This window comes from Solea senegalensis, linkage group LG5, assembly GCF_019176455.1.
Source record: "Solea senegalensis isolate Sse05_10M linkage group LG5, IFAPA_SoseM_1, whole genome shotgun sequence".
NCBI classification, from domain to species: Eukaryota; Metazoa; Chordata; class Actinopteri; order Pleuronectiformes; family Soleidae; genus Solea; species Solea senegalensis.
In genome coordinates this window covers 1,754,738-1,781,126 of record NC_058025.1, presented here as the reverse complement: position 1 = coordinate 1,781,126, position 26,389 = coordinate 1,754,738, and the positions used below count along the sequence as shown (strand labels likewise).

The 26,389-nt window shown below is 40.6% G+C and overlaps 4 protein-coding genes across 4 annotated transcripts; all 4 read right to left on the bottom strand.

Annotated features, from left to right (window-relative positions):
- Nucleotides 1-2,846: 2,846 nt before the first annotated feature.
- sdf2l1 (stromal cell-derived factor 2-like 1) lies at nt 2,847-5,329 on the bottom strand. Its single transcript, XM_044025326.1, has 3 exons — nt 5,047-5,329; nt 3,560-3,756; nt 2,847-3,445 (listed from the first exon to the last, which is right to left on the bottom strand). Exons 1-3 carry the CDS (start codon nt 5,219-5,221, stop codon nt 3,167-3,169), a joined length of 651 nt encoding a protein of 216 aa, XP_043881261.1. The 5' UTR covers nt 5,222-5,329; the 3' UTR covers nt 2,847-3,166.
- Nucleotides 5,330-5,607: 278 nt separating this feature from the next.
- Nucleotides 5,608-13,154, bottom strand: ankrd34bb (ankyrin repeat domain 34Bb). Its single transcript, XM_044025531.1, has 3 exons — nt 13,018-13,154; nt 9,145-9,413; nt 5,608-8,422 (listed from the first exon to the last, which is right to left on the bottom strand). Exons 2-3 carry the CDS (start codon nt 9,345-9,347, stop codon nt 7,087-7,089), a joined length of 1,539 nt encoding a protein of 512 aa, XP_043881466.1. The 5' UTR covers nt 9,348-9,413; nt 13,018-13,154; the 3' UTR covers nt 5,608-7,086.
- A 1,766-nt stretch (nt 13,155-14,920) lies between these two features.
- dhfr (dihydrofolate reductase) lies at nt 14,921-17,000 on the bottom strand. Its single transcript, XM_044026610.1, has 6 exons — nt 16,780-17,000; nt 16,641-16,690; nt 15,898-16,003; nt 15,447-15,570; nt 15,225-15,340; nt 14,921-15,132 (listed from the first exon to the last, which is right to left on the bottom strand). Exons 1-6 carry the CDS (start codon nt 16,869-16,871, stop codon nt 15,051-15,053), a joined length of 570 nt encoding a protein of 189 aa, XP_043882545.1. The 5' UTR covers nt 16,872-17,000; the 3' UTR covers nt 14,921-15,050.
- A 1,007-nt stretch (nt 17,001-18,007) lies between these two features.
- On the bottom strand, nt 18,008-25,942 carry gtf2h2 (general transcription factor IIH, polypeptide 2). The gene is made up of 15 exons (XM_044027222.1): nt 25,903-25,942; nt 24,961-25,086; nt 24,231-24,308; nt 24,041-24,077; nt 22,862-22,948; nt 22,240-22,290; nt 22,037-22,091; nt 21,541-21,649; nt 21,299-21,389; nt 21,020-21,215; nt 20,633-20,696; nt 20,345-20,451; nt 20,145-20,250; nt 19,234-19,273; nt 18,008-18,995 (listed from the first exon to the last, which is right to left on the bottom strand). The coding sequence occupies exons 2-15, from the start codon at nt 25,014-25,016 to the stop codon at nt 18,885-18,887; spliced, it is 1,188 nt and encodes a 395-aa protein (XP_043883157.1). The 5' UTR covers nt 25,017-25,086; nt 25,903-25,942; the 3' UTR covers nt 18,008-18,884.
- Between the last annotated feature and the right edge of the window lie 447 nt (nt 25,943-26,389).

Genomic DNA, 26,389 nt, shown 5'->3' with positions numbered 1-26,389 from the left:
TAGTATAGTATGTCGTCCAAAATGTGACAAAAACGTCATAGTATAGTATGTCGTCCAAAATGTGACAAAAACGTCATAGCATAGTATGTCATCCAACATGACACAAACAAATTTCAGTATAGCACAGAGTACTTGTTCCAACCAGAGCTTGAACCTGGATCTTTTGTGTTAAAGCCAAGAGTACTAACCACTAGACCAACCTTTTAGATGGAAGTCATCGTATGTTGTCCTAAACAACACCAAAACACCATAGTATCGCATGTCGTCCAAATTGTGACAAAAAAGTCATAGTTTAGTATGACGTCCAAAATCAGTCAAAAAAAAGTCATAGTATGTTGTCCTCGGACCATTTGTTTTCTCTGTCCTGTTTGTACTTGTAAGTTAAATAATGTTTTTACATCGCTCTCTGCCTCACACTCTTTCCCTGTTGCACTACTGTGGGAGACGCAGCAAGCAGTGCAATAATGAAAGGGCATCAGTCAGATGAGCCTCACCCTCTCAACCTGCTCCTGAACGCACCGCCACGTCTCCGTTTTGTTTTTTTGGTGATTTCTCTCAATAAAGTGAAGCTGCGTGAAGTTGTTTTTGAAGTTGTTTTTATTCTTCAGAGCCTGTGATGATGATGAAGATGAAAGTGGGCGGGCCTCACAGGTGTAACAATGTAAAAAGCAGTTTCCTGTGTCTCCGCTGTTTATAAAAAGATAAACAAACCAAACTGAAATTCTTTTTCAGGACTGAACAAAACAAGATTGTGTTTTTGGCTCATCATCGACACTGATTTCACCCGATATTAAATATTTTCTTTAACTCTAAACAGTTTTATTTTGATGAAATGAGTAAGATTTGGCATCTTTTTAAAGGATTATACAATTTGTTTTTTGGGGGTAAAATATATATAAAATGAAAAAAAAAATCAATTGCAGGGTTTATAACAGCGACATCATTTCTATAACAAAATGACAACGTATTATGACAAAATACTATAATATTAATAACAAGATTATCATTAATATTATGGGTTTTTCTCACCTTCCCTGTGTCATCTTTGGCTTGAAAAGGGCAGATAAAGAAGAAAGTGAATGAAGGCCTGAGGAGCACTGCCTCATGCTGTCAATCATCTGTGACATCACTGGCCCCGCCCCCCTCAGTGAAACAGGGGATGGAACAACAACACAGCACTTCCTGCTGAGGAGGGAGGTTATATTTCCTCTGCACCCTCCACCTCCACCACCATTAAAGGGAGAGTGTGTGGTGACACAACATTAACAGAGAAGGATTTTAATGACTTAATAATCTATTAAATATATTAAACATTTTATCTCATGATAAGACACTGGATTTTAGCTGGAAACTGATGTTTGTAAACCACTCACTCTCCCACACCAAACCCCATAGAAAAAAACACAGATTTTAGCTCACTGGGACACAGGAGCTGCTGGTCTATTGCTGCCTCGTGTGGTCACTTTGTGCCACTGAGGTAAATCTCAACAAAGGATTTCAAAAGCCGAAGTGACAAAATAAGAGATTTGAACTTAGTGATAGAGGCAGCAGTGGATCAACAACTCCTGTGTGATATGATGTTAAAATCACAGATTTTTCTATGGGGTTTGGTGTGGGAGAGTGAGTGAGTGGTTTACAAACTTCAGTTTCCAGCTGAAAAATGCTATTTAATTGTGAGAAAAAGATATCACGGAGTTAATCAAGCATAGATTTTGTCAGGTGAGACTTTAGTTAAGTGGCTAACGTCCAACTACAGGGATTAAAAACATTTATTTTTCAGTCCGGACTCTTAGAACATAAAAAAAAAAAAAAAACATGAAGATGATGAAAGTCTTATCTGCTGCTTTTTTCCACTTTGTGTAGAATATACGTTTAAAATCACAGAAACCAGAAAATATTAACATTTAAGAAGCTGATGTGAACACGGTGTGCCAGTTTTGCCCCCACGTGCCACCAGATGCTATGTAATACAGCCTCCAACTAATAATTTATTTTTTTGTTTGGTTTGAAATGTAATATATGTAATATTAAAAACATCAGAAGATTGAAAATGCAGGCAGTGATTTTGACCATAAAGATGGACAATCATCAAAAGTGCAGTTCGTCTGAGTAGACACAGAAATACCACGCTGTTATTGATTACACACACGTACCTCAGAGAAGCAGAGGTGGTGCTGAGGAGAGCAGGCAATGGAGAAGATGCTCATCACAGCTGCGGAAATTTATATGGGATCTTGGCGCCATCTGCTGGACAGAACAGTGTGCTGCAGCAGCAGCAGCAGCAGCAGCCAGTGGACGCTCGGCTCCAAACGTGAAGAAGATAATCCAGGTTTTTTTTTTTTTGCACCGTGGTTGTTGAGGTGTTGACAGACAAGAGAAGTCTTTAGAGGATGTTAACGGATTTATTGTTGCTGTTTGACAGATTTTTTAACACAAAAACGTGGGAGTTTGTAAACCTCTCACTCTCCCACACCAAACTCCATAGAGAAAATCAGTGATTTTAGCTCACGGGGTACACAGGTGCTGCTGGTCCACTGCTGCCTCGTGTGGTCACTTTGCGTCATTTAGATTCACCCGAACAACGGATTTCAAACGCCGAAGTCACAAGATAACACATTTGAACTCAGTGACAGAGACAGCAGTGGATCTACAACGTATAACACACTAATTGTGGGCTGTGATGTCAAAATTGCAGATTTTCTCAATGGGCTTTGGTGCAGTTCACAAACTGAGACTGAGATTGAGCAGGAAATGTATTCTGAAGGAGTTGTAGACTGAGAAATGAGGATATATATTCTAAATATATGAATGAATAGGAATGTAAAACAGTCCCAACACACTGTATATGTATGTATATATTAACCTTTATTTGTCAATTTCAGTGATTAATCCAGTTGGTAATTTTAGCTTCAATGTTGCGTCCCTAATGAAAGAAAACAGTATATACACCGTATGGATTCTCTACGTACAGTATCACTAATCGTCGTCAAACGATAAGGAACGTAAAACCCCGCCCCCTTTGTCTCCAAACACCCTGAGTTCTTCACGTTTTTCCATCATTCATTCATGTTGTTTTGGTCCATTTCAACTGGAAAACCTCCACAGACTCTTCATTCATTCATTCATTCACACACACAAGTCCACGCGTCACATGATCCGTGTGACATCACAGCTCGTCGTGGCGCAGCAGCTCCTGGCTCGGCTGGATGAACACGCCCTCCATGGCTCGCCACCAGTTGTGCGGGCCGGGCGAGCTCATGCCGTGGACCTCGCGCTGGCCGCGGATGGGGTGTCCGTACTGCTCGCCCGTCACGCTCAGGAACACGTCGGTGCCCACGTGCTTGAAGCGCACGGCGTCGTCGCGCTCCCAGTGGATGCCGTCGCACTGCACCGACCACACGTCCAGGTCGTCGCCCTCGCCGTTCTCCCCGAAGGCGCTGACCTCCTGACGGGAACAGAAGGGGGGAAAAAAGGATCATTAACTCATTTATTTTCACTCTAATAACACTTTAACATCATTTGTCTGACCTGGTTGTGTGTGTGTGTGTTTGTCTCTGACCTGGTTGTTGGACAGTGGCGAGCTGAAGTGGTGTGTGTGCAGGTTCCGGCCAGTCTTCATGTGTGTGATGCGGATCCCCTCGCCACACTTGATGGCCACGCCGCGCTGACACGGGCGGTTCGGCCTCCCGCGAATCTGCCAGTAGCTGTTGGCGTCATCGGCGTTTTCCACGCCGGTCACAGACTGCTGACCACTGCCTACACACACACACACACACACAATGTAAATGCAGAAATTAAAAACTATACAATAACAATATGCAGCGCTGATCAAAAAACACTAAACACACTAAAACATTACAGACACACAAAAACAACATCAGAAAGTACAAAACCAACCAGCAAAAAGTCCAATATCTGTCAAATAAAAGTCCAATAACTTGAATCTCGATTACTGATATGATCAGTTTTAATGCTTTTATTTTGAAAAAGTACGGGACTTTTCCTTTAATCAGTCTCGTACAGGCAACAGGAAAAAAATGTCCTTTTTTTACTTTTTATTTATACATTATCATTATTATAATGATGATATTTTTATTGTATCTTATTACGAGGACTAACCAGCTCTGAACGGCTCAGGTGTCACATGACTGCGTTTGCCCTCTTCCTGTGTGCCTCTGAGCCACACACACACACACACACACGCTCTTCCTGTATCACTTTTCAGTCTCTCTTCATCTGTGTAACTGAACACTCAGAGAGCAGTTGATCTAGTTTGTACACCACTCACTCTGCCACACCAAAGTCCAGAGAAAATCAGCCATTTGACATCATGACACAGGAGCTGTTGATCCACTGCTGCCTCCATCAGTGAGTTGTGAAGTGTCATCTCGTGACTTCAGTGATTTACACGAGGGACACAAACGTCTCTGTGGAGTTTGGTGTGGGTGAGTGAAAATCATAAACATGTTTGTATAATTGAATGATTGTTTTAAAATGTAATTTAGGCAAGGGCCTTGCTGTGCAGAGGCTACCATCTGGTACTGCCATTGTGTGTGCGCGAACACTACCTGATCCACTTCACACATCAAACCAAAGAATAAAGTCTAACCCTTGTGTCAATAGTAGTGTTTCCAGTGAGTAAATAGTTTTAATTAACTGATTCTAGGCGACGCGAGGCGAGGCGAGCTGGGACCATCGTGGAAAAGGGCCATAATAAAAAAACCTCATGGGAGCATAATGATGTTTGGGTTTGTTTTTTATTTAGGTTTTGCCCATTTCTAAGGGTAATGAAAACACAACATAAAACCTCATGTATCCCTTTAATAAATATGCGAAAGGTGCCCTGTTAACACTTGAGCATCTGAGCCACACAATGTCTGTGTACGCCACTGTCACTAAGGAACACAGGGGAGGCTCGTGTTTGTGTTTTGTTATCAGACAAAGGAGCAGAAAATTAAGATTAAATTGTGTACATTTTTGACTAAATGTTGTCATGTCTCATTGACGTGCGTGTGTGACAGTGTGGTAGGGAGGAAGTGAACTCACCTGAGCCATATTTGACATCGTGAGAATGCAGGCGGACGTTGTGCCTGGTGTTGAGCAGCTTGAGCAGGGAGCCGCAGGTCACCGTGTTGTGCTCGGACTCTCTGGACTCACAGCGGCACAACACGCACAGGAGCAGCGACAGGAACCTCAACACGACACCGGGGTTTAGCTCCATCTCTCTACGGCACTATTGTCATCACGCAGCGGCGGAACACGCACTCCCTGACAGCGGCGACTCTTTCAAACGCCTCCGCTGCCTGCGACCAATCACAGCCTGACAGGTCCGAACCCGAGGAAGTAGATGTCGACGTGTGATTGGTCCAAAAAAATGAATAACCCGGAAGTATCCCGGTGGCCGCCGCTGTCATGACGTATGAAAAAATTAATCGAAGTGAAAAATGACCTACAAATTGAACAATAAAGCGCATTACATCACATAGTTATATGGACTAAAGACTGTCAGTGAAACCCTGAAACGTTTATGTGGTATTTTATTTATTTTGTCATGTATGTCTTGTTTGTTTTACTAATAAAAAAAATTTAAGAATATGGTCGGGCATACAGGTTTTTTTTTTATCATTAGCGATATCCCACAATTGTCTTCATCTTAATTAAATTGTATCCTCAATTGAGGATATCTACAGTTATAGAGCTATAATAATGTTTTAATAGTTTTGCTATTCTAGCTAGCTAGCTACTTGTGTCTAGCTCTATATTTAGCTCGCTACATAGCTGAGTAGCTAGCTGAGGGAAAAGTTAGAGCTGCAACTGTAACGATTTTTTTTCAAAGATAAATAGTTGACTGACTCAGATACAAATATACTTTGGTAACCTTAATTTACCACATTCTACATTCTGTGATTATTGCATTTATCTGAAAGACGACTCCCACGACCCATTTGAAAGTGGCTCATAAATATTCGATAACGCTGGAACTTACTTTGTTGTCACTGCTCAAAAGAAAGAGGATTTGTGATGTTAATTTTATGTTTATTTTATCTTTAAACAATATTACAACAAATGTTGCAGGAGCTGGGTGGAAAAAAGTGATTGATCAGAGGTCTTAAACTCACGGGCTCGCCACTTTATATCAAGTTATAATGGGAACTGGCCCATGACCCCCTCCCCCGTAGCTAGATTATAGACAGAATATAATACTAAATATTATATTTACATTGTCATAAACAGTGAGTAATATTTTAATTATAATAATATACATTAGGTTACATATATATCAGAGTTTTATTACTTTTGTTATTAATACTATTTTATAATTATTATTTATTTCACTTTGCATCGTGTCAGCTGTATTGTTCCATATCATAACAAACACTTTTACTTTTGTGAAGTATAATTTTGAATATTGTTGTTTTAGCTAAGTTCCCCACATAATATCACATAACCAGACTGGATGCTCATTAGCTCCTAGGTCAGTTTGAGTTTGAGTTTGAGACCCCTGCCCCTGCGCTAGATCATATATTATACAATGTATTCACCAATGCTGGATAATATATATTATACATTCACTAGCCGTACAATTGCTCAACTGCTTGTTAAATTAAATATCTATTCAGCCAATCAATCACATAGCAGCAACGTAATGCATTTAGTCATGACAAGCTGTTAAAGTTCCAACCAAGCATCACAATGATTTGACCATGGAGTGGCTGTTGGTGTCAGATGGGCTGGTCTGAGTATTTCAGAAATTGCTAGCCATCTTGAGGATTTAGAGAGAATATGAAAACATCCAGGAACCAGAAATTCAGCAGTTTGCCTTGAGTTCATAGGAGACCGGCCAGACTGGTTTGAAATGATAGAAAGGCCACAGTCACTCAAATAAGCTGATTAACTACAGCAGCAAAGGAGCACAGCAGGTTCTACTCCTGCCATTTAAGCTAATAAAGTGGCCAGTAGTGTAAATTCAGTTTATACAGCATTGAGTAATTCTCTCAAGTAGTTATAATGCAAGGTTTTCATGATGGTCAGCAATGGTATTATGCTTACAAGCAAACCTTCATTTGATCAATGCTAAATTTTGTTCTAATGGCCAAGAGTTTCTTCAAAGTTTGCCAGCTGTTTTATCTGCTCACTCTGCATTGAGTGGCGCCTCCATAGCATTCTATTGGCCTGTGCGTTCTTTGGGAAAACAGGTGCACAGGGTAGAAAAGGCTTTGACCCCGTAAGAACACTATTCAGTGTTTTGCTACTTCCAGTCAAAGGTTTGGAGGTAGAGCTGGCCCCAATATCCGGTATGGGAGCATGTGGATTAAGTGGTGGTAGGTATCTTGGGCGGGTGTGGGCAATGTGGTCCAGAAGATAACCCCCTGAGCCTCTTTGCTCCAGCCTGGCTGTTTCACATCTCTGGACAGCGCTCTCCAAGGACTCTCTGGATCCTGACAGAGCGCAGGACTTGCTGTTGACCAGCTTGTGCCTTTCTGTTCCCACTCCAACTCCACCACTACTCTTGGAGCTATTGGCTCGGCAGCCAAACTGTGGTAACTGGGAGTCAGAACTGTAATGGTTCATGCCAATGTTCCGTCGACGGACCACATTTTGCAGACTTGAAACATTTAGTTGTGTGGGACAGTCAGAGGAATCTTCATCCACTTGTCTAGACTCATACGGGAAGGGGAGACTGTCTTGGTGCAAGTTTGGATGTGAAGCAGAGTGCAGTGAACTTGCAGCACTGTCATATGACATCTTTCTTCCTAAGCCTCTTCTTCCACCTCCTCCTTTGTTTTCACTCCTGCTCTCTAGTGCTTTCAGAAGCCCTGCTATATCTTTGATGTCAACGCTGTGGTGACGGGAAACAGCAGGAGGTCTTCCATGAATGGCAGAACTACCGATTCCGAAGGGTCGCCCTTCCTCAGGTGTAAGTTCCTCTGGTTCCCCTGTCAGAGAGGAGGTCTGGCTCTGCTGGAGCAGCGTGGGTGGATTTTTGGTCCACTGCTCTGAATGTAGCCAATGTAGACTGACCCTCTTATCCACAACAGGAACACATATCGGACTAGGATGCTGGTGAGAGGATGCTGGGCTGTAATTCAGACGCTCCTCAGTGTCAGGAGGTGGAGGTACATTGAGGTACTGTTTTGTCACCTGATGGCCAGTTGGCATTTTGTTGGTGGTGATGATTATAACCTCCTTACCCTTCCCTTTACAGGCATCCAGAAGGACCCTGAGGACCTCCCTGTTTCCTGAATTGAGCGCATGAACCAATGCCGACAACCCTGCATGATCCTCCAGTGTTGGATCAGCTCCATTGCTCAGTAGAAGTGACAGAATTTCAGCTCCTGCTTGTTCGAGGCATGCGTGCATCAGTGCGGTTTTCCCTGTCTTGTCTTGGATGTTTGGATCAGCACCATTTTCCAGAAGATACCTGTTATAAATGAAGATCATAGTTATTATACGAGGAAAGAGGAAGCCTGTTTATCAATGCTAAATACACATTTGTGTCTCAGTTATGAGGCCATTTCATTTGGAGAAAGCAGTATACCATGGGTCAAGTGTGTAATATTTATGAAATGGTTGTTGACAGAAATCAATATACCACAACAAAAGTATGTTAGTATAAGTGTTTAAGTGTTTTTTGTGGCCTTAAAAGAAGCCTTTAATACTGTATGTTCTTTCAGAAAGTGCCTTGCTTTACATGGGCCACCATCTTGCGTTGCCATGTTCTTACAGCAACCCAAAGAGACAAACCTGCCAGTACCAGTTTCACATTTTGAAATGGGAGCTCACCACACAGAATAAAAGGGCTTAGTAAATCCCCGACTTGCTATGGAAGGGGAGTGGTGAATGCAGGAGTCCTACATTTGTTACAATCTGCAGTCACACCATTAGATTAGTCGATAATTCCTTCACCCCGGACCATTCGGGCCTGGGTCATGCATTCCACATGTCTGCAGAGGTCCGCTAAGGTCTGTGTTACATAAATAACAGAATCCACCAAAGTCTGCAGGTTGGGAAGGGTATACCCCGTTAGGTCCTACATTGCTTTGAAATGTCAGCCTTGAAATGCTGCCACCAGAGGCAAACTGACCTGAGATACAGCAGTACTTTCACAAATCAATAGCTTTCCTGTATCGTCACAGAACATACCGAACTATCTTGTGCTTGGGTACACTTTGTGAGTCTGTATGGTGTGTCTTGCAGGCCACCATGAGTGGGGTCTCGCCATGTTCATTGCTCTCATTGATGTAGGCCCCTCCCTCCAGGAGCAGCCGGGTGAGACGCAGACGACTGAGACAGACCGCCTTCAGCAGGGAGTTTCCGTCCGTTTGAACCTTGGTAGACTCGTCCATTGTTAAGATCTTGGGTTCTTACTCCACCCTCAGTGTGTTTGATGAAAGCTTGTCACAGCTGAGTGCCTGCAATAGAAGAAGAAGAGTTTTAGGTTCATAGGTATCAGCAGTGGTTGAGGGTTTTTTGAGTATGGGTGTATGAATTATTCCCACAAAACTGCATCTATAACAAAAAATGGATTTTAGCCACTTAAGTCAAGGATTACTAGAGCTGTCTTTACACTGTAGGTTGTGTTGGACATATGACGATAGTTATGATTAGTTGGTTAGTGGTTATGACAGCTGTCAAAATATCGTGAAATGATACCAGTGACAGTCAAGATGAGATGATTCTCTGTCAACCAATCAGTGGATTGCAGTATTTTTATCGCCACTCGTTGGTGCGGAACCACTTTGCTATAGGTACCCAAAGCGAAGGGTGCCAAAAAGTGGGACAATATGGATGATAAACTTGGTAACATTTTCGACATTACATGTCATTTAGCAGACACTTTTTTCAAAGCGTCTCACAATGGAATTGAGGACAATCAGCCAGGAAGTGGAGTCGAACTTGCGACCATTGGGACCATGATACACACACACGCACACAGGGTACTGGTCTTAACCACTGAGCCACTCCACCCCCCAGAATCAATCTGAAGTGTTTGGTAGAAAAGCAGTTCATTTACCAATGGAGGCACAAGTGGATCAACAATTATTTTCACTCTTAATTGTGGGTCTTCAGATTGGGAGGTTTTGGATAAACTTTCATACAGAATTCAGAGCCTTTATTGTTTTTAGTATAAGCTTGGATAGTTTAGAAGTGTAGATGTTTTGGACCCGACATTCAACCCCTGCTGTACATCGAGGTCTTTCAGTGTCTTAAAGACGTAATTAATACACAGTACACACAAGTACAAGTACACACCCACACACACCTGCTTTATTAAAATACTTCAAGATCCACTTGTACTACTGTTGCCACGGTAACTGCGACTTGCAGGTGATGAGGTTTCACGGTAACCAATAAAACACAGACTCATTCCGTCAGCTGACGCGAGTACAGAGGAAAGTCAGACTTTTAAGGAGATAATTTCTCTTTCTTTATTCTCTGTTCTTTGTAGCTTCAGACAGAACGTTTGTGTGTGTTTGTGTGTGTGTGTGTGTTGCCCTCAGAACAACCTGTATTCACTGCTGCTGTCGTTTGTGGGTGTGTGGCCTTGAGTTTCTCTCATCCACGTCTGTAGAGCTGTGACCAGTTATTTAACTGCCTGTGTGTGTGTGTGTGTTCATACACTCTCTGTGCGTCAGTGAATGATTTTTACAGCGGCGTAAGAAACTGCCTTTTGTTCAACAAACCATTACGACCTTGACTATGCGACTTGATGTTGTACTGTGTTTCGAAAACAGATTTTAGCCACTTAACAAAAGATTCACCTCTTAAAATATATGTCACCCTAAGTCTACGACATCTTAAGAATAATTTTGCCACTTTTCGTCACCTTTAGAGAGCTGGAAACTGAAGTTTGTAAACCACTCACTCTCCCACACCAAAGTCCATTGAGAAAATCAATGATTTTACGTCACAGCACACAGGAGTTGTTGATCCACTGCTGCCTCCATCACTAAGTTCAAATGTCTTATTTTGTCACTTCTGGATTTAAAAACATTGGTTCAGATTTACCTCAGTGACACAAAGTGACCACACGAGGCAGCAGTAGACCAGCAGATGACAGTGACGACAAACACCTGAACATTTAATTCCATTGAAGTTCGGCGTCTATTGAGATGTATTATTCTTCCTTTGCTTCCCCTCAGTGTGATGAGTTTATTCACCAATCATTGTAACCACACAGAACCTGAAGGTCTGAACGCGGCCTCTCTCTCGCTTCTTTGTCGTCATTATTGGATCCATCAGCAGTGGATGGACGTGAAGGACGGCACGTAGACACTGAGGAGACTCTGACTGTCCAATTGACCCCAGGAAACAGGCGGTGGAACACGTCTCCTATATGTTATTTTAATATTTTCAATTCTTTATTGTTGTTCCTATTTATCGTATATATTTTCAATACCTTAATAACTTAGTAACCCTGTTCTTTCTCTCCCTTAGTTTGTTCTTTTCCTCCGTGTCCTCAAGAAGTCTGCCGTCCATCTTGGTATAGGAACACATTTGAGCATGTTAATCATACCACAAACTAGGTTGATCTGTACACAACGCATCAAGGATGAGAAGTTATCAAAAGATATCGTAGACTCAAAAGGGCGTGGCCACGGCAACCATTGGAATTTCAGCAAATTTTGATCCAACGTCTGGTACTTTGCCGCACATTGACCGATTTGCGTGTTTCATAAATGGACAAACATAAAAAACACGTCAATTTGTACGAGACACATCAAGGATGAAAAGTTATCAAAATGTCTCCTAGATTCCAAAAGGGGCGTGGTCACGGCAACCATCGGAATTTTGGCAAATTTTGATCCAACGCCACGAAACTTCGCCACATACTGACCGATCTGCTCAAAACGTCATACATGACACAAGAGACTGACCCTGAACATGTGACCCAACAGAAACTTGGCCATTTTGAATTTGGCGATTTGCACATTTCATAAATGAATGAACATCATACAAACATACAAACATATTTGTACCCGTTGCATCAAGAACGGAAAGTTATCTTTACTTTAAATTTTAACTTTAACTTTTTACTCTATTTTATTTCTTTTAAGGAAAACTTCTAAGGAAAATTTCTTCCAAAATTCCAATAAAGGCAAATTGGTATTGATGCAAACACACTGCTATTCACCTGAAAGGTACTAAAATATTAAAAGTATCATGGGAAACCAAAACATCAGGGCAGCTCATGACCAAGTGGAAGGAAACTGGGCTTGTAAACGGAGGCTCGCTTGTTCAAATCCCATGAAGGTTCTGGTGTTAAAGACGTTTAATTCACGATCACTGTGACAATAAAACTAATTCTGACTCTGATTTTACCAGGACTGCTACATTTGATTGATTCTTAATCGATTACTAAATGAATCATGAACTATTTTAATAATTGATTAATAATTGAGTGTTTTTTTTTTTATTAATAGTTAAAACAATTTTCTGCCTCTTGGAGCCATGAGGAGGATTAGAAGTGAGTGAGTGAGTGAGTTTGTTTTTTTTTAAAGCTGTGTGTGTGTGACATTCAGCCTCATGAGACGTGGCCTTCAGCTCATACAAAAACAGACAGAATAGCTAATGACGGAGAGAAAATGTCATTCCTGAACATTCTATCACTCTATGTTCACTGGCCGTTTGTTTTCAATACAAGAAGAGAGTGTGGGGAAAACATGAAAAGAAGAAGGACAAAGGATGAAAACAGCTTATTTTTCCCTCTCAGATTGAGATAATTAGGTAATCAAGAAGATTCTACTTTAAATAAGATAATATATGACATCCTTTCTGGTCTGCAATCTACAGTCTCACCACTAGATGTCTTTGTTCTCAGAAACGTGAATGTTTCACTAGTCACTAAATTTACTTTTTTGATTAACTGTTTTACATATTTTTACATATTTAATATTGACCATGTCATCAGTTTTATTTAAACAGTGCACTGTAGTACAGATAACAACCTAACATTGTATTTATGTGACGATGTTCCTCTAACAGTTTCATGTTCTCATTTAGTTCAACACTGACCTGAATGAGGCTCATTCTTCACCGTGGACAGTGATGAAGCTGTAGACCTGGTCCAGCAGCAGGTCCACTAAGATCCACAAAGATCCTGGTCTGTCAGACTGAGGAGAATCCAGAGAGGAGAGCAGGAGACACCAGAGGAGGAGACACCAGAGAAGGTGACGCCAGAGGAGACACCAGAGGAGGAGACACCAGAGAAGGAGACACCAGAGAAGGTGGCCAGAGGAGGAGACACCAGAGGAGGAGACACCAGAGAAGGTGACGCCAGAGGAGGAGACACTAGAGGAGGAGACACTAGAGGAGGAGACACCAGAGGAGGAGACACCAGAGGAGGAGACACTAGAGGAGGAGACACCAGAGTCCTGCTCTGGTGTCTCAAACCACAACAGGAGTGACTGAGAGAGAGAAGAGAGATATACTGGAGATGAAAGAGTGAAGAGGAGGAGGAGGAAACAGACAGCCAATGACAGCTTGTTCTGTTCTGAGCGGCTTCATCATCATCATCATCACACACCGTGTTCTTTCAGTGAAGCTTTTTACGCAGGTACGACTCACACACACACACACACACAGGTATTCATACGTGTGTGTGTGTGTGTGACGACGTCACAGCAAAAGTTCAAGGCTGCAGACGGATTTGTTTTAGTGAAGATTTGACATCAGCAACATTCACTCACTTCACCTGTCACATCACTGAGTGAGTGAATGTGTGAGTGAGTGAGTGAGTGAGTGAGAATAATGAAAGAAAGAAAATCACCTGAACGTGTGTCATTGAGAAGGATTAAAAAAAAAAAAAGTTTTTACATAAATCACTTCTTGGCTTTTTCAGAATCAAAATAAAGAAATGATATATTAATCTCCAGTAATAGAAGGAGAACAGATATTAACCTGTAAAAATAAAGTATACTAATAATATAAAAGAGAGGAATATATATATATATATATATATGTGTACATATATAGAAAAGAAAGAAATATTGACATTTGTGTCACAATATCCAAGACTGAATAAATTAAATACCAATATACAGTATATAAATAATATGTATATACAGTATATAAATGTTTGGGATGTGAATAATATTCAGTATATAAACTGTATTTAGTATATTAATGATAACATTAGGTACAGGGCACTTACTGTTTCATGGCGAAACTACAGCATCATTCAAAATGGCCGACTCCCTGTTGGGTGAAGTTCATGTTTGTAGACGTGTTCAGGGTCAGTCTCTTGTGTTGCGTATGAAGTTTTGAGGTGATCAGTCAACGTGTGGCGAAGTTACAGCACACTTCCTGTTGCATGGCGAATGGTCAAAATTCGCCAAGTTTCCGATGGTTACTGTGGCCACGCCCTTTTTGAATGTGCGAAACCTTTTCATGACTTTTTGTGAGCTTGATGTGTCTAGTGCAAATGACACTTTTTTTATGTTAGTATGACAAACGTGCTTCATTTACGAGGCGTGCAAATCCAACATGGCCGACTTCCTGTTTGGTCAAAAATTCTCCAAAAATTCAGGGCGGTACTTTAGAGCGAGGGCAACAAACTCAGCAAGTTACGTCAAAATTCAAGTGATGGAGGCAGCAGCGGATCAACAACTCCTGTGTACTGTAGAAAGGAAAGGAAAGCATCTTTATTGTCATTATACAACGACATGTTCATATCACTGATTTCTCTATGGACTTTGGTGTAGGAGAGTGAGCGGTTTACACACTTATGTTTCCAGCCTAAAATGCCGTCTAAAAGTGAGGAAAATGTGGCAGAATTATTCTCAAGATTCTATTCTATAGCAGGTGTAGATTTCAGTAGGATAGTATGTCGTTAATAGACAAAGATCCATGTTTGTAGTGAGAGTGAGTGTCGTTACCTTCACTGTTCCATAAAGTTCAGGTGTTCAGTCACTAGGAGTTATTGTTGACATCAGATTTTATTGTAAGTAAAGAAACAAAAAAGAAAATCACATAAAAAATAATGTCACTTTATGTCCAGCATTTTCTTCCTGGTGACAGTTTGTTTTTTTACAGTTATTTGTTCCTCTTCATTGCTCGACGCTTTCATAAACCTCAAACCTATACTGGATAGCGTTCTCCTCCTGCAGCTCCTGTGACACTCCTGCAAACCTGCAGGAGAAACAACAAAGACACCAAAAATCAAGAGTTAGAGCGACAAAAAGTCAAAATTAAAACGAGCACAGAGACGAGGATGATCTTACTCTGGCAGGAGACGATATTTGTCCAGACTGATTTCTGGCAGAAAAGTGTCGCATTCAAACTGCTTCAGGATCCGCGTGACAAACAGTCTCTTGATGCCCGGGCTCTCCATCATCTCCTGGTGGACGAAGACAGTGTTTACACTTTGTATTTGAATTTTCTTTGTACAGTTTAATAATCTGAGTGTTCAGCTTGACTCCTCCCCCTCTGTGAAGATGCAGTACCTTGTAGAGAGAGCTGCCTCCGATAATCCAGATCTGGTCGGCCTCATCTGCCAGTTCTGTCTCGACGAGCCTCAGAGCTGAGCTGAAGTCTGCTGCCAGGTGATGAGCTCCAGCAGGGGGCAGTCTACAGGAACACAGACAGGGCAAGAACCTGTATGAGGATCACTTTAAAGTCAAGTAGTCCAACTGCAGCCACTGAGGGGAAAACATGTCCATGAGAAGACACACCTCCACTGGAAGACACACCCACTTTATGCTGATTGGGTTTTGAAGGGTCAGTTCACCAAAATACAGCCACAATCTTTCTTTCTTTCTTTTAATTTAAATTGATTATATATATTTATAATTATTTTTTTTACACATATTTTTTTTTTTTTCCACCAGAGGCCAAATGAGTTTGAGAAGTCTGCTCTGTGGAGTTTTGGCGCCCCCCAGTGGAGTGGACACATACTTGCACTGTCTGCTGAGGACGATGTTGATCCTGTTGTTCAAAGGTCGGTTCTTCTCTGGGATGGAAAACCACGTCTTTCTGCCCATGATCACAACATTCTTTTTGCCTGTTTGCAGGAGAACGACGTTTTCTAAATTAGTATTTAGTTTATTTAAAAACTAAAAATCTCACAGATGTTACAAAATATATTGTAGATTTGACTGGAATGAATAAATAAATACATAAATAAGGAGATATATGTGGATATAAAGCTGCACACAGGTTGTTTCTCTGGACTCATGAGAAGACTTGAGAGAGACATTACACTGTAAAATAAGTTACATGATCTGTATTACATGATCTTAACATATACACTTTTATCAGTTACACACAATGACATTGACAGTAAATACAGTCAAATTCTTGTAGAACACAAATAATTAGGTAAAAATGATCTTGTTTTTGTCCACAAACTAAGAATGATACAGTTTTAACGATTTATTTGTTATATGGAGCAAAATAAACTAGTAAATATTCTCATTTAAGAAGCTGTTGGCAATATATTTAATCAGTTTGAATCTTTTTTCCTTATTATTTCAGTAATAAGAAGCAGTAGCAGCAGGTAAATCTGCTCTTTCTTGACTTGACAAACACTGTAAATGTGTAACTGAGTCACATGATGAACCTTTGACCTTTGACTCAGCAGAAACTCTGGCTGTTTGTCTTTAAATGAACCCACAAAAATATTAATTTGAATGTTTTACCTTTAACAGACGACGTCGCTGTCATGGTTCGGAAATGTTTGAATTCGTTACTGCAAACGAAAAAACACAACAACAAGTCACGTGTTTGTAAAGCGATAATCACTATAGCATCAAACAAAAAGATGCTAACGTTTCTCACCTGAGTCTGACCGGATGCCAGGGCAGATTTCCGGTCATCCCGATACCCATGTCCGGACAAACCGCCACGATACCGTTAAGAACCCGGGACATGTTTGTTTTAGAGGAGACGAAGAAAAAGAAAATTTCTGTGTGTGTGCACGAGACACCGCTCTGTCTGATGGTGTCAGCAGTTTGTTTACCTCCACTTTCCCGCCGGACTGTTACAACTACCGGAAGTGTCGTCTCCGCTATTTCCGGTTTAATATCGCTAAGAAATAAACAAAATCAAATGATTATAGATGCATTTATTGATTATTGATATATTTGAAATGGGTTAACATTAATACATTTTTATTTTTAAATTTACTTTAATACATAATTAAAGCATTAAATGTTAACCTTAACATTTTAGTTTTTGGTTGTTTTGTTATTACTTTTGCTATTTGTTTTGTTTAATTTAATTTATTTGAAACGATTTTATTATTTAGTTTTATAATTTTAACTTATACTTTTTTTACTTTTTTGTTTCTTTTGTGTTTTTATTTCTTTCCATTTTGTTCATGGCATCCTCAACTACTTTCGGTTTAACGTCACTAAAAATGAAATAAACATATTTTAAAAATTTGAATGAATAATTAATATTGTATTTGAGTATTTTTAAATGGACCCTTAACAATCACTTCCTTCGCTGACATTTACTGAATTTAAAATGTTTACATTCATTTGTTTTTTCTTTTGCTTTATTTTATTTTGTCTAAACTTTTCTTTCTTTTTATTTAGCTTGTTTCCATTTGGCTGTAATTAGTTGTATTTAAATGGACTCTGTTCTTTTTTATTTGCTCTAATTTATTTATTTTAAATGTTTTGTTCGTCTTGGGCTGTGACGTGTGCAACCTTCAGCTTTCTCCATCTGGGTTTTACCTTGGGGGGCGCCACTGAGTCATTTTGCACCACTTTTACATATTTCCACTTATTTAATAAAATTGTTTGCCAGTTTAAAGACGCAATCCTTTGAAGAGAAAAAATAAAATAGGTCCTCGCTCCACTGTGTGAGTGCTCAGGCTCTAATTATCTGAATTTTACTAGATTTATAACCGATATCAACTGATCTATAAACCGTTTTAATTGCATAGTAACTTTTATGGTCACATCATGCAGCCCTGCACTAAAGTGACCTTTAGTGGGAAAATCAAGCAAACCTTGATGATATTTTGAACCTGCGCAGATCAAACTGAATAAAGCACAAATACAAAAATCCGATTTATTTTAACCGTTGTACAAAAATGGTGACGTAACACATGTCACATATAAAGCCGCTCAGTTCACATGATGGAATAGTTGATGGAAAGCAGAAATTCTAAACTCACCCTTTAACTCAAGTGTAAAAAATAACAAAACTATAAAAGTTAATCTTGTCTCTAACGTATCTTTTGACGGGACCACAATAGGTAAATCACACTTAAACAGTTTAAACTTACATACAGAGCCCGGGGGTGACAAAAAAATCACGTTCCCATACATTAATAACACATTATTGTTTGTTATATATGTTATTGTATCATCAACATAAATCTGTGCAGTTTATCGCCACGCCTTACTCGTTATCATTGCTCTTCTATCACATCTGGAGTCAGATATCGTAATAACATAATTAAAAATGAGTATGTTTGGTTTCAAACCAGATAAATGATGCTGCGGGCCTTACAAAATATGACCGAGAGCCTTGATTGGCTCGCCTTTATGCCTGATGTATCATGTTACCACTCTTTATTACTGCATGACCACACATTAAACATCTCATTTCCACACATAATTGTTGTGTGGACACGTGTTACGAATATTTTTCCCACACGTTATTATTGCGTGGCCAACATGATTTTCTTTTTCCACATATGTCGCTTCCTGGACTCCACATATGTTATATTAAGTGTTTCTTACAATTTCGACAACACCGTCTTTAAAAGATCCGGACGTTTCCTCCTCCTTCACATTATGATCCAGTATTTTGTGTCAGTCTCTTGACTTCCTGACCATCACATGATCCTGCATGCGTCACATCTGTCCTGTCAACACAACACCAACATGATGAGCCAGCGTGTGCGTGTTTGTGTGTGTGTGTGTGTGTCAGCGGGCGGTGTGTGTGTGGATGCAGCAGGGGCAGCAGTGCAGAGCGTCGTGGATGAAGAGGTCACACTCCACGCAGAAAACACTGCGACACGACGGACACGTGAACGTCTGCAGACGGAGACGAACAGAGGAAAATAAAAAAAAAAAAGTAATTAAATAAGTCAAAACACTGGAGGTCGTGTTTTATGTTTCATGTTGTACACGAATGATCTTCTTCACTACTTTAGCTGTCATTTAAAACACTTCAACTCACTATGTTGACATATTTTTAGATGGCAACTTTGCATTTAGCGGTTTCTCTGCTTTAACTGTCAACGTCATAATCCAGGAACTGTTTTTTACTCACAAATTTGTCCTTCAGCTCCCCCTGACAGGCCTGACAGAACCTGGAATCACAGAACAACAGAGAGTGAGAACAAAACAAAAAAACAAACGTATAAACCAAAGGTTTTAGGGTTAGAAATGGATTTAGGTGCAGGTGCTTATTTTTCTGGTGTTTCCATTCAAGACGGTACCAAAAAAAAAAAAACAGTCCATTATTTGGCACCTTTCCATGCCACGTCTGCCAAATAAAGGTACTGTTTTCATTCAAAACACAAGGCTGAGCCAGTGCTGTACTGTTCCACGCTGCACTGTAACAACAAGGCATTTCAAAGTGCTTTACAATAAAAAAAGAAAACTACAGCAGCAGCATTAAAGATGTAAAAGACAGAATAAAACATTTAAATAAAGACAAAACACAAAAAACAACAACACGTTGGGATTGTAAAAAAAAAAAGAAAATTGACAAGAAGTCAAAGTCACTTCCTTCAAAGAAAATGTCAAGTTTTAGGAGTAAAAGACCTGAAAAAATAATAAAAAAACAGTCAAATTTAATCCGACTCTGTAATAGAATGTAAACAAAGTTTATTCTTCATTTGAAGAATTGATTCAACTCTTATATTTAGGGCATAAAAACCTGTGACACAGAGCAAACCTGACCTGGTTCAAAGTGAGTCAGACACCGGGTCAGACATGTAAACCATTCAGTACGTTACAGACCAACAGCAATATTTTTATAAGAGCCAGATATTCCTCATGTGTGGAACAGTCACATAACACGGACCAAAAATCAAGTCTCCACTTAATGTAAAGTATAACATTTTAAGGTTAAGTGAAAGGTTAGGCCAGTGGTAGTTATGGTTACGGTTAGAGTGGAAAAGTCCTCTGAAGTCATGGAAACCTGACCCTGTGTGTGTGTGTGTGCATGAGCGTCACCTGTCTCCCTGCTGAAGCTCCTCCACTGGACTCTCTGTGAACGCCTGGAGGGGGAAGAGGTGGTGGAAGGATCTGGCCAGATGTGGCGCCGACACCAGAGTCAAACCTGATAAACACACACACACACACACACACACACACACACACAAGAAACAAGATTTAAGAGACAAAAGTACAGTGAATTCTTTGCTCACACTTACCACAGACTTTACACTCCACTGGAAGCTCGGTGTACTTGGCGTGGCACTGAGGACAGAAGTATCCTCCCAGAGACAGACCTGCATCACTGCTGCTGCTGTCCAGGTGACTGCAACACACACACACACACACACACACATTCATTCAAATCTTACTCCTAAACTTAACCTGTTCCTCAGAAATGAGGTTCTGCTTCATCAGGACCAGGTTTTGGACCGCTAAAGGTCCTAAAAGGGCAAGAGATACAAGGACACACACAGAAGGTGTCACCTCAGCCATCTTCTACTTACGACATGCTGAATGAAGGTTTGGCGTCCTGGTCTGTCGGAGAAGCGATGGCGTGCTGAGGAAAACCTGAGCCACACACACACACACACACACACACACACAGATGAGTCAGATTTAAGACAAAGACAGATAAATAATCTTAGTCTTTTACGTGTGGTCACTTTGTGTCTAAAATAAATATTTCAAATGCTGAATTCACTCAATAAGACACGTGTGAAGTTAGTGATGGAGGCAGCAGTGGATCAACAACTCCTGTGAGCTGTGACGTAAAATCACTGATTTTCTCGATGGGGTTTGGTGTGGGAGAGTGAGCGGTTTACCAACGTTATTATAAACTTTGTCAAGTGTGTTAGGGTTAGGGTTGTGATCAGAGTCCTGTATGAACTGACCCATGCGTATCAAAGAGCACTCAGACGAGGAGCTGGCCGGCGGAGGCTTGACGTGCATCATCAGCAGGTCTTTGAAGTGACTCTCGTCCAGGATGACGTGGTACAGACCGCCCGTCTCCCGCGTCAGCACCGTGCACACCCGCACCTCCGCCGACAGGCCGATCACCGACACCCGCACCTTCAGCGACGTCAGAGTCTGACGGACGACAAGCGACGCGGTCACACACACACACACACACACACAATATATACAGTTTCCTGGTGAGAGGGCGACTTCACCTTGATGAGTTCGTAGATGTTGGCCGGGTCACATGTGGTGAGGCTGCTGAGGACGATCAGGATCTCACGGCTCGTGTGTCCCGGCATGTGCCTTCACACAGACAGACAGGCAGGCAGGCAGGCAGGCAGACAGACAGACAGACAGACATCAGTTGAGAGACATCCACGTTCTTCTCATATTACGACTGGAGTTTAGAGAGGAGAGAGCAGCACAACCCCTGCAGAACCTCTGCAGAACCTACTTGAGGGACTGTAAGGCCAGGTTGAGAGCGTTGTAGAGGGACGGTTCTCCTCCACACACAGTGTCCACCACCGCCTTCTTCAGAGCCGCAATGTGTTTCTTTGGGTTTCCTGACAGTGAAACAAGACAAGTCGCTGTGTTTTAAACCTCTTATGACCTCCTTTTTCTAAGATAACTTTTTAGGAATTACGGTACTGAGAAGCTGATGTAACAAACGTGAATCTCATCTACCGTAATGACAAGTAAATAAGTGCAATTAAAGTTCTATTTCTCTGCTTTCTGGTATCCATCCATCTTTTATTCTCCAGCTGACAAAGGACAAAAGGACAGATATCACAAAGGAGACACGGTAATGAGACTTGAGATGTAGGGCGGCGACGACAGGATTGGTCACTGAAGAGTTCAAGTCCGAGTAAAGTGTTGAAACAGATCTCGCGTGACTTTGTCACCTGACAGGAAACACTCACAGCGTCACTGACGACCGCTCTAACGCTCACCTGCCAGGTCAGTCAGCTTCTCCGCTCTCTTATTCTTTGTGGTGATGATGCCGACCTGAGGAAACGTCCAACACAAGAAGCTTAAAAACCACACAATCAGGTAATAAATGCTCCATTCTGATGTCTGATGTCTCCAGCTTTGTTTTAGGAGAATAAAACATGTAAAATATTAAACTGATGCGATCGGAACTGTGTTCATTTACCTGACTGATGGGGTTTTGGTCAAAATACTCATCGACAAACGCTTCCATCAGCTGAAGGAGAGAGAGAGACAGAGAGAGACAGAGAGAGACAGAGAGACAGAGAGAGACAGAGAGAGACAGAGAGAGAGACAGAGAGAGAGACAGAGAGAGACAGAGAGAGAGAGGAGAGAGAGAGAGAGACAGAGAGAGAGACAGAGAGAGACAGAGAGAGAGAGCACAGAGAGAGAGAGAGACAGAGAGAGAGAGAGACAGAGAGAGAGAGAGAGAGACAGAGAGACAGAGAGAGACAGAGAGAGAGACAGAGAGAGACAGAGGTTAACGTATCGTTTTAGGATTATTATTGATCGATTACTATTATTAGAAACACTGAAACACACAACTTTACTAAAGATAATCAAAATAACAACATGTTAGTTAAAAGAACAAAACAATTAAGATACAGTTTAAACCAGCAAACTTTTCTTCATCATTACAATCATCCATCGTTTGGTTCTCTGATTCTTCAGCTTCCTACATTTTCGGGTTTCTTTGCACCATGTAACAAAGAAATCAATCAAATGTATTCATTCTAGGTTTGTGGACATTTATCCTGAAAATAAACAGATTGTTGTCACATGTTTACCTTCAGAGTGGAGGTGAGGCGGTTCGGTTTTAAATCCTGGTCTTCCATAGTTCTGGAGCAGTCGATCACCACATAGAGGTGACGCATCTACAGCCAAGGACAGAGGAACCTTCAGTCAAATATAATGTTCACCATCCTGCAACGACTACATGTCGCAGAAGACGTCAAAGAGTGTTTTAGTCGCTAGTCGATATCAGATAACTTTACTTTATTGTTCCCAAGGGGAAATTTACTGTGTATTTGTGCAGAATCTAAAATTCTACTATGAGCTAAACTTTCTACAGACTTTTTCCAAGACTTCCACACAAAATTCCAGATTTTCAAGACCTGCACAAGCACCCTGATATATAAAAACATAGCAGCTAATAAAGAAGAGCAACAATAAAGACCACACCCACACCCGCACACACAAGCAGTCGGAAATCTGACCAATCATCCTCGAGTGTGGACAGGGATTCGTCTTTTTGAGTCCTCATTAAAGGTTCCCTGAAAAACGGTGTTCAGGTGGCAGCAGCTCAAACTCCCTGTGGAGCAGATGTTCAGACCAGACCAGACCAGAACATCAGGAGCTCTCTTCAAGACCTGCCACTAATAAATATAATCCAGGTTGGTGTGACTCCTCCTGGGAACCCTTGCTGCCAATTTTTAATTAGCAGACGAGTTAGGCCACCAAAGCTTGTTCTCGTCAGTCAGGTTAAAAAAGATTCAACAAAATCTTTGTAAGAGAGAATCGCTATCTACGACAGAGTATTAGCGCCACATTGAGAAAAAAACTCATAGTTTTATAAGAATAAAGTCGTAAATGTAAGACTTTATTTTCGTGAATTAAGACTTTATTCTCGAAGTCTGTGAAAAAAAATGTGTCTTACTGCGACCCTAATAGTCGTAATTATCATCTCATTATCATGTAGATGCATTAAAAGAGTAAACCTTTTTAAAGTTGAATCGAAAATACAGCTCGTCGTCAAAGGACAATATTTGTGGCTTTTCCACGTGTTTGATAACGTGAAACCGTTTGTGCAGCAGCAGCAGCAGCAGCAGCAGCAGCAGCAGCAGCAGCTGCAGCAGCAGCAGCAGCCCCGTCTGTACGTCTGTATGTTACGTCGTGTCAGAGCACGCTGTTATTCTATTGGTCAACGTCCAGGAGAAAACGGGAAAGAAAAGGAAAAAGTCACTCACCATTCCAAGCCTAACTTGTTCATGGCTCTTGATCACCCTGAGACACACACAAAAAGCAGTAGATTCATTCAAATCGATTAAAAAGAAATTGTTCAGTGTCTTTGTGCTTCTCTCTCATTCACACACACACACGCACACACACACACACACACACACACACACACACACACACACACACACACACCCCTACCTTTTCCTTTTAGACTGGAACAGGATTTCTTCCACTGACGCTCTGAGGGAACCAGATTCATCTTCCCTCAGCACCTCCCTGTAACACAGACACGGTCACTCGATACCTTATTATTAATGATGATGATAATAACAATAATAATAATAATAATAATATAAAACAAAGTAAGTAATAAAATAATATGGAAACAAATGCTGTATCACCACCAGCTTTGTTGTTTTAACGTCTGTCAAACTCTGGAATAATGTGACTGAACGTCAATGAACAGTCAATGAGTTTAACTCGTAAAACACGTACGTTATGATCAATCGTGTCTTGAATAATCCTGGAGTAACGGACCTTTTTCACAGCAGATACTTCTCAAAAAACACAAGCTTTAAGAGAATCAGGATTGTGCGAGATTAGCTCTCACTAAATATCTGACACTTCCTGAAAAAAGAATAGTTATTTTAAAACTGTTTGCATGTTTCTTGTGTTTTCTGGATGTTTTTACAATAAAGTGATGGTGACATAATGACACTGTATGGTCATTTTACTGTTTTGCTGATTTAAAAAAGTAACAAACAAAAAAATGAGAAGCTCTAAAATTAAAATGTGGGTTCTTAAGCTGAATTTGAAGGCGTCAGAGATTGCCATCGTTCTGAACCCTCTGGATATTCAGGTTTCATAAGAAGAACACAGGATTACAATCACAGATGACTGGTGGGTGTGGAAAGGATTACGTTATTACCATGTTCTCTCGTAGCCGCCTTCCCAGCGCTTGGCTCTCTCCGTTTCTTCATCCATGACGTCGCTCGGCCACAACGTCAACAAACGCAAAATAACTCGAAAACAGCTTTGTTTGTCAACACAGACGCTGTAAAGCAACAAGAGAGTGGAAGAATATTTACTTAAGGAGAAAATCTTACAAAAGCCACTGTGACAGAAAACTACTGCTGTGTTTAAACAAACCATTCATCTGTGGTTCATTTGTTGTTGATCACAAACCAAACTGATTGAGTTTTAATGATTTCTTTGTCTTTTGGAGCAAAGAAAATCAGGAAATGTTCACATTTAAGAAGCAGAAAAATCCGAGCACTTCTTTAAAAAACTACACTCACAAGACTCAAACAATTAATCAACTATCACCGATTAATCGTTGCAACCCCAGTTGTTTCAGCTGAATTGTAAATTGTGAACCAATTACTTTACTTGTGTACAATTTCAGTAAAGTTATAGTACTTTTACTTCAGTGTTACATCAGTGTATTTTTACACAAACACAAATGAACAACTTTTCATCAAACGACAGTTTAACGGCACAGAATTCGTCACGGCCGCGTTATTATCGCAAATGTAATAGATAAAAAGTGAATAATTAAATGCTTTTCCTTTTTCTAAGCCCAATTATTAACAGCCTTGACAGAAAATAAACAACATGATTTAAATCTCTTTATTCGTAATTTAAAGTTTGAAAATAATGGATAAAGTCAATTCTGGAAGTCAGCATCTCTGACAACAGCTAGCTAAAAGTGTTAAGAAACATCTTCGCATCGTCTCACGCGACACTATTGTAAATCAGATTATTTTCGTTTACAATCGGACAGTTAATGTAGATTTACTGCAGGTAATTTCACATTCTTACTGACCAAAATACGCAAGATATTTATATTTGTATTGTATTGTTGATGTACCTCAGACAGGAGCGCTGCCACAGCTTTGTCTTCCGGAGAAAAACTCGCTCGTCAGAAAAGCTTCCGGGTCCCCGCCTTCCCTCACCCCACCCCCGTCATACCGCCACCTACCGGAGCGGGGTATATACACAAGGGTTTACTTCACATTGATCTGAATTTGATGAAATTCCAAATTAATCAATTAAAAAACTAAATAAAATACAAATTAAATTAAATTCGATTCAACTAAGACTTCACACCCACCAGCCACTTTAATCGGTACACCTGTGCAAAACAAACATCCCATAATATAACCAAACAGAGAGACATAAGGTTAAAATAAGCTGCTTAGGTTCAAACTGAGCATCCGAATGAGGGTGAATGTTGATTTTTAATGCACAACTATCTCAAAGTTTGGCAAAGAATTTTCCAAAAAAGAGGAAAAAATATCAAGTATCAATAATATAAAGGAATTTTGGACTTCATTGAGGAATTGTGGACTTCATTG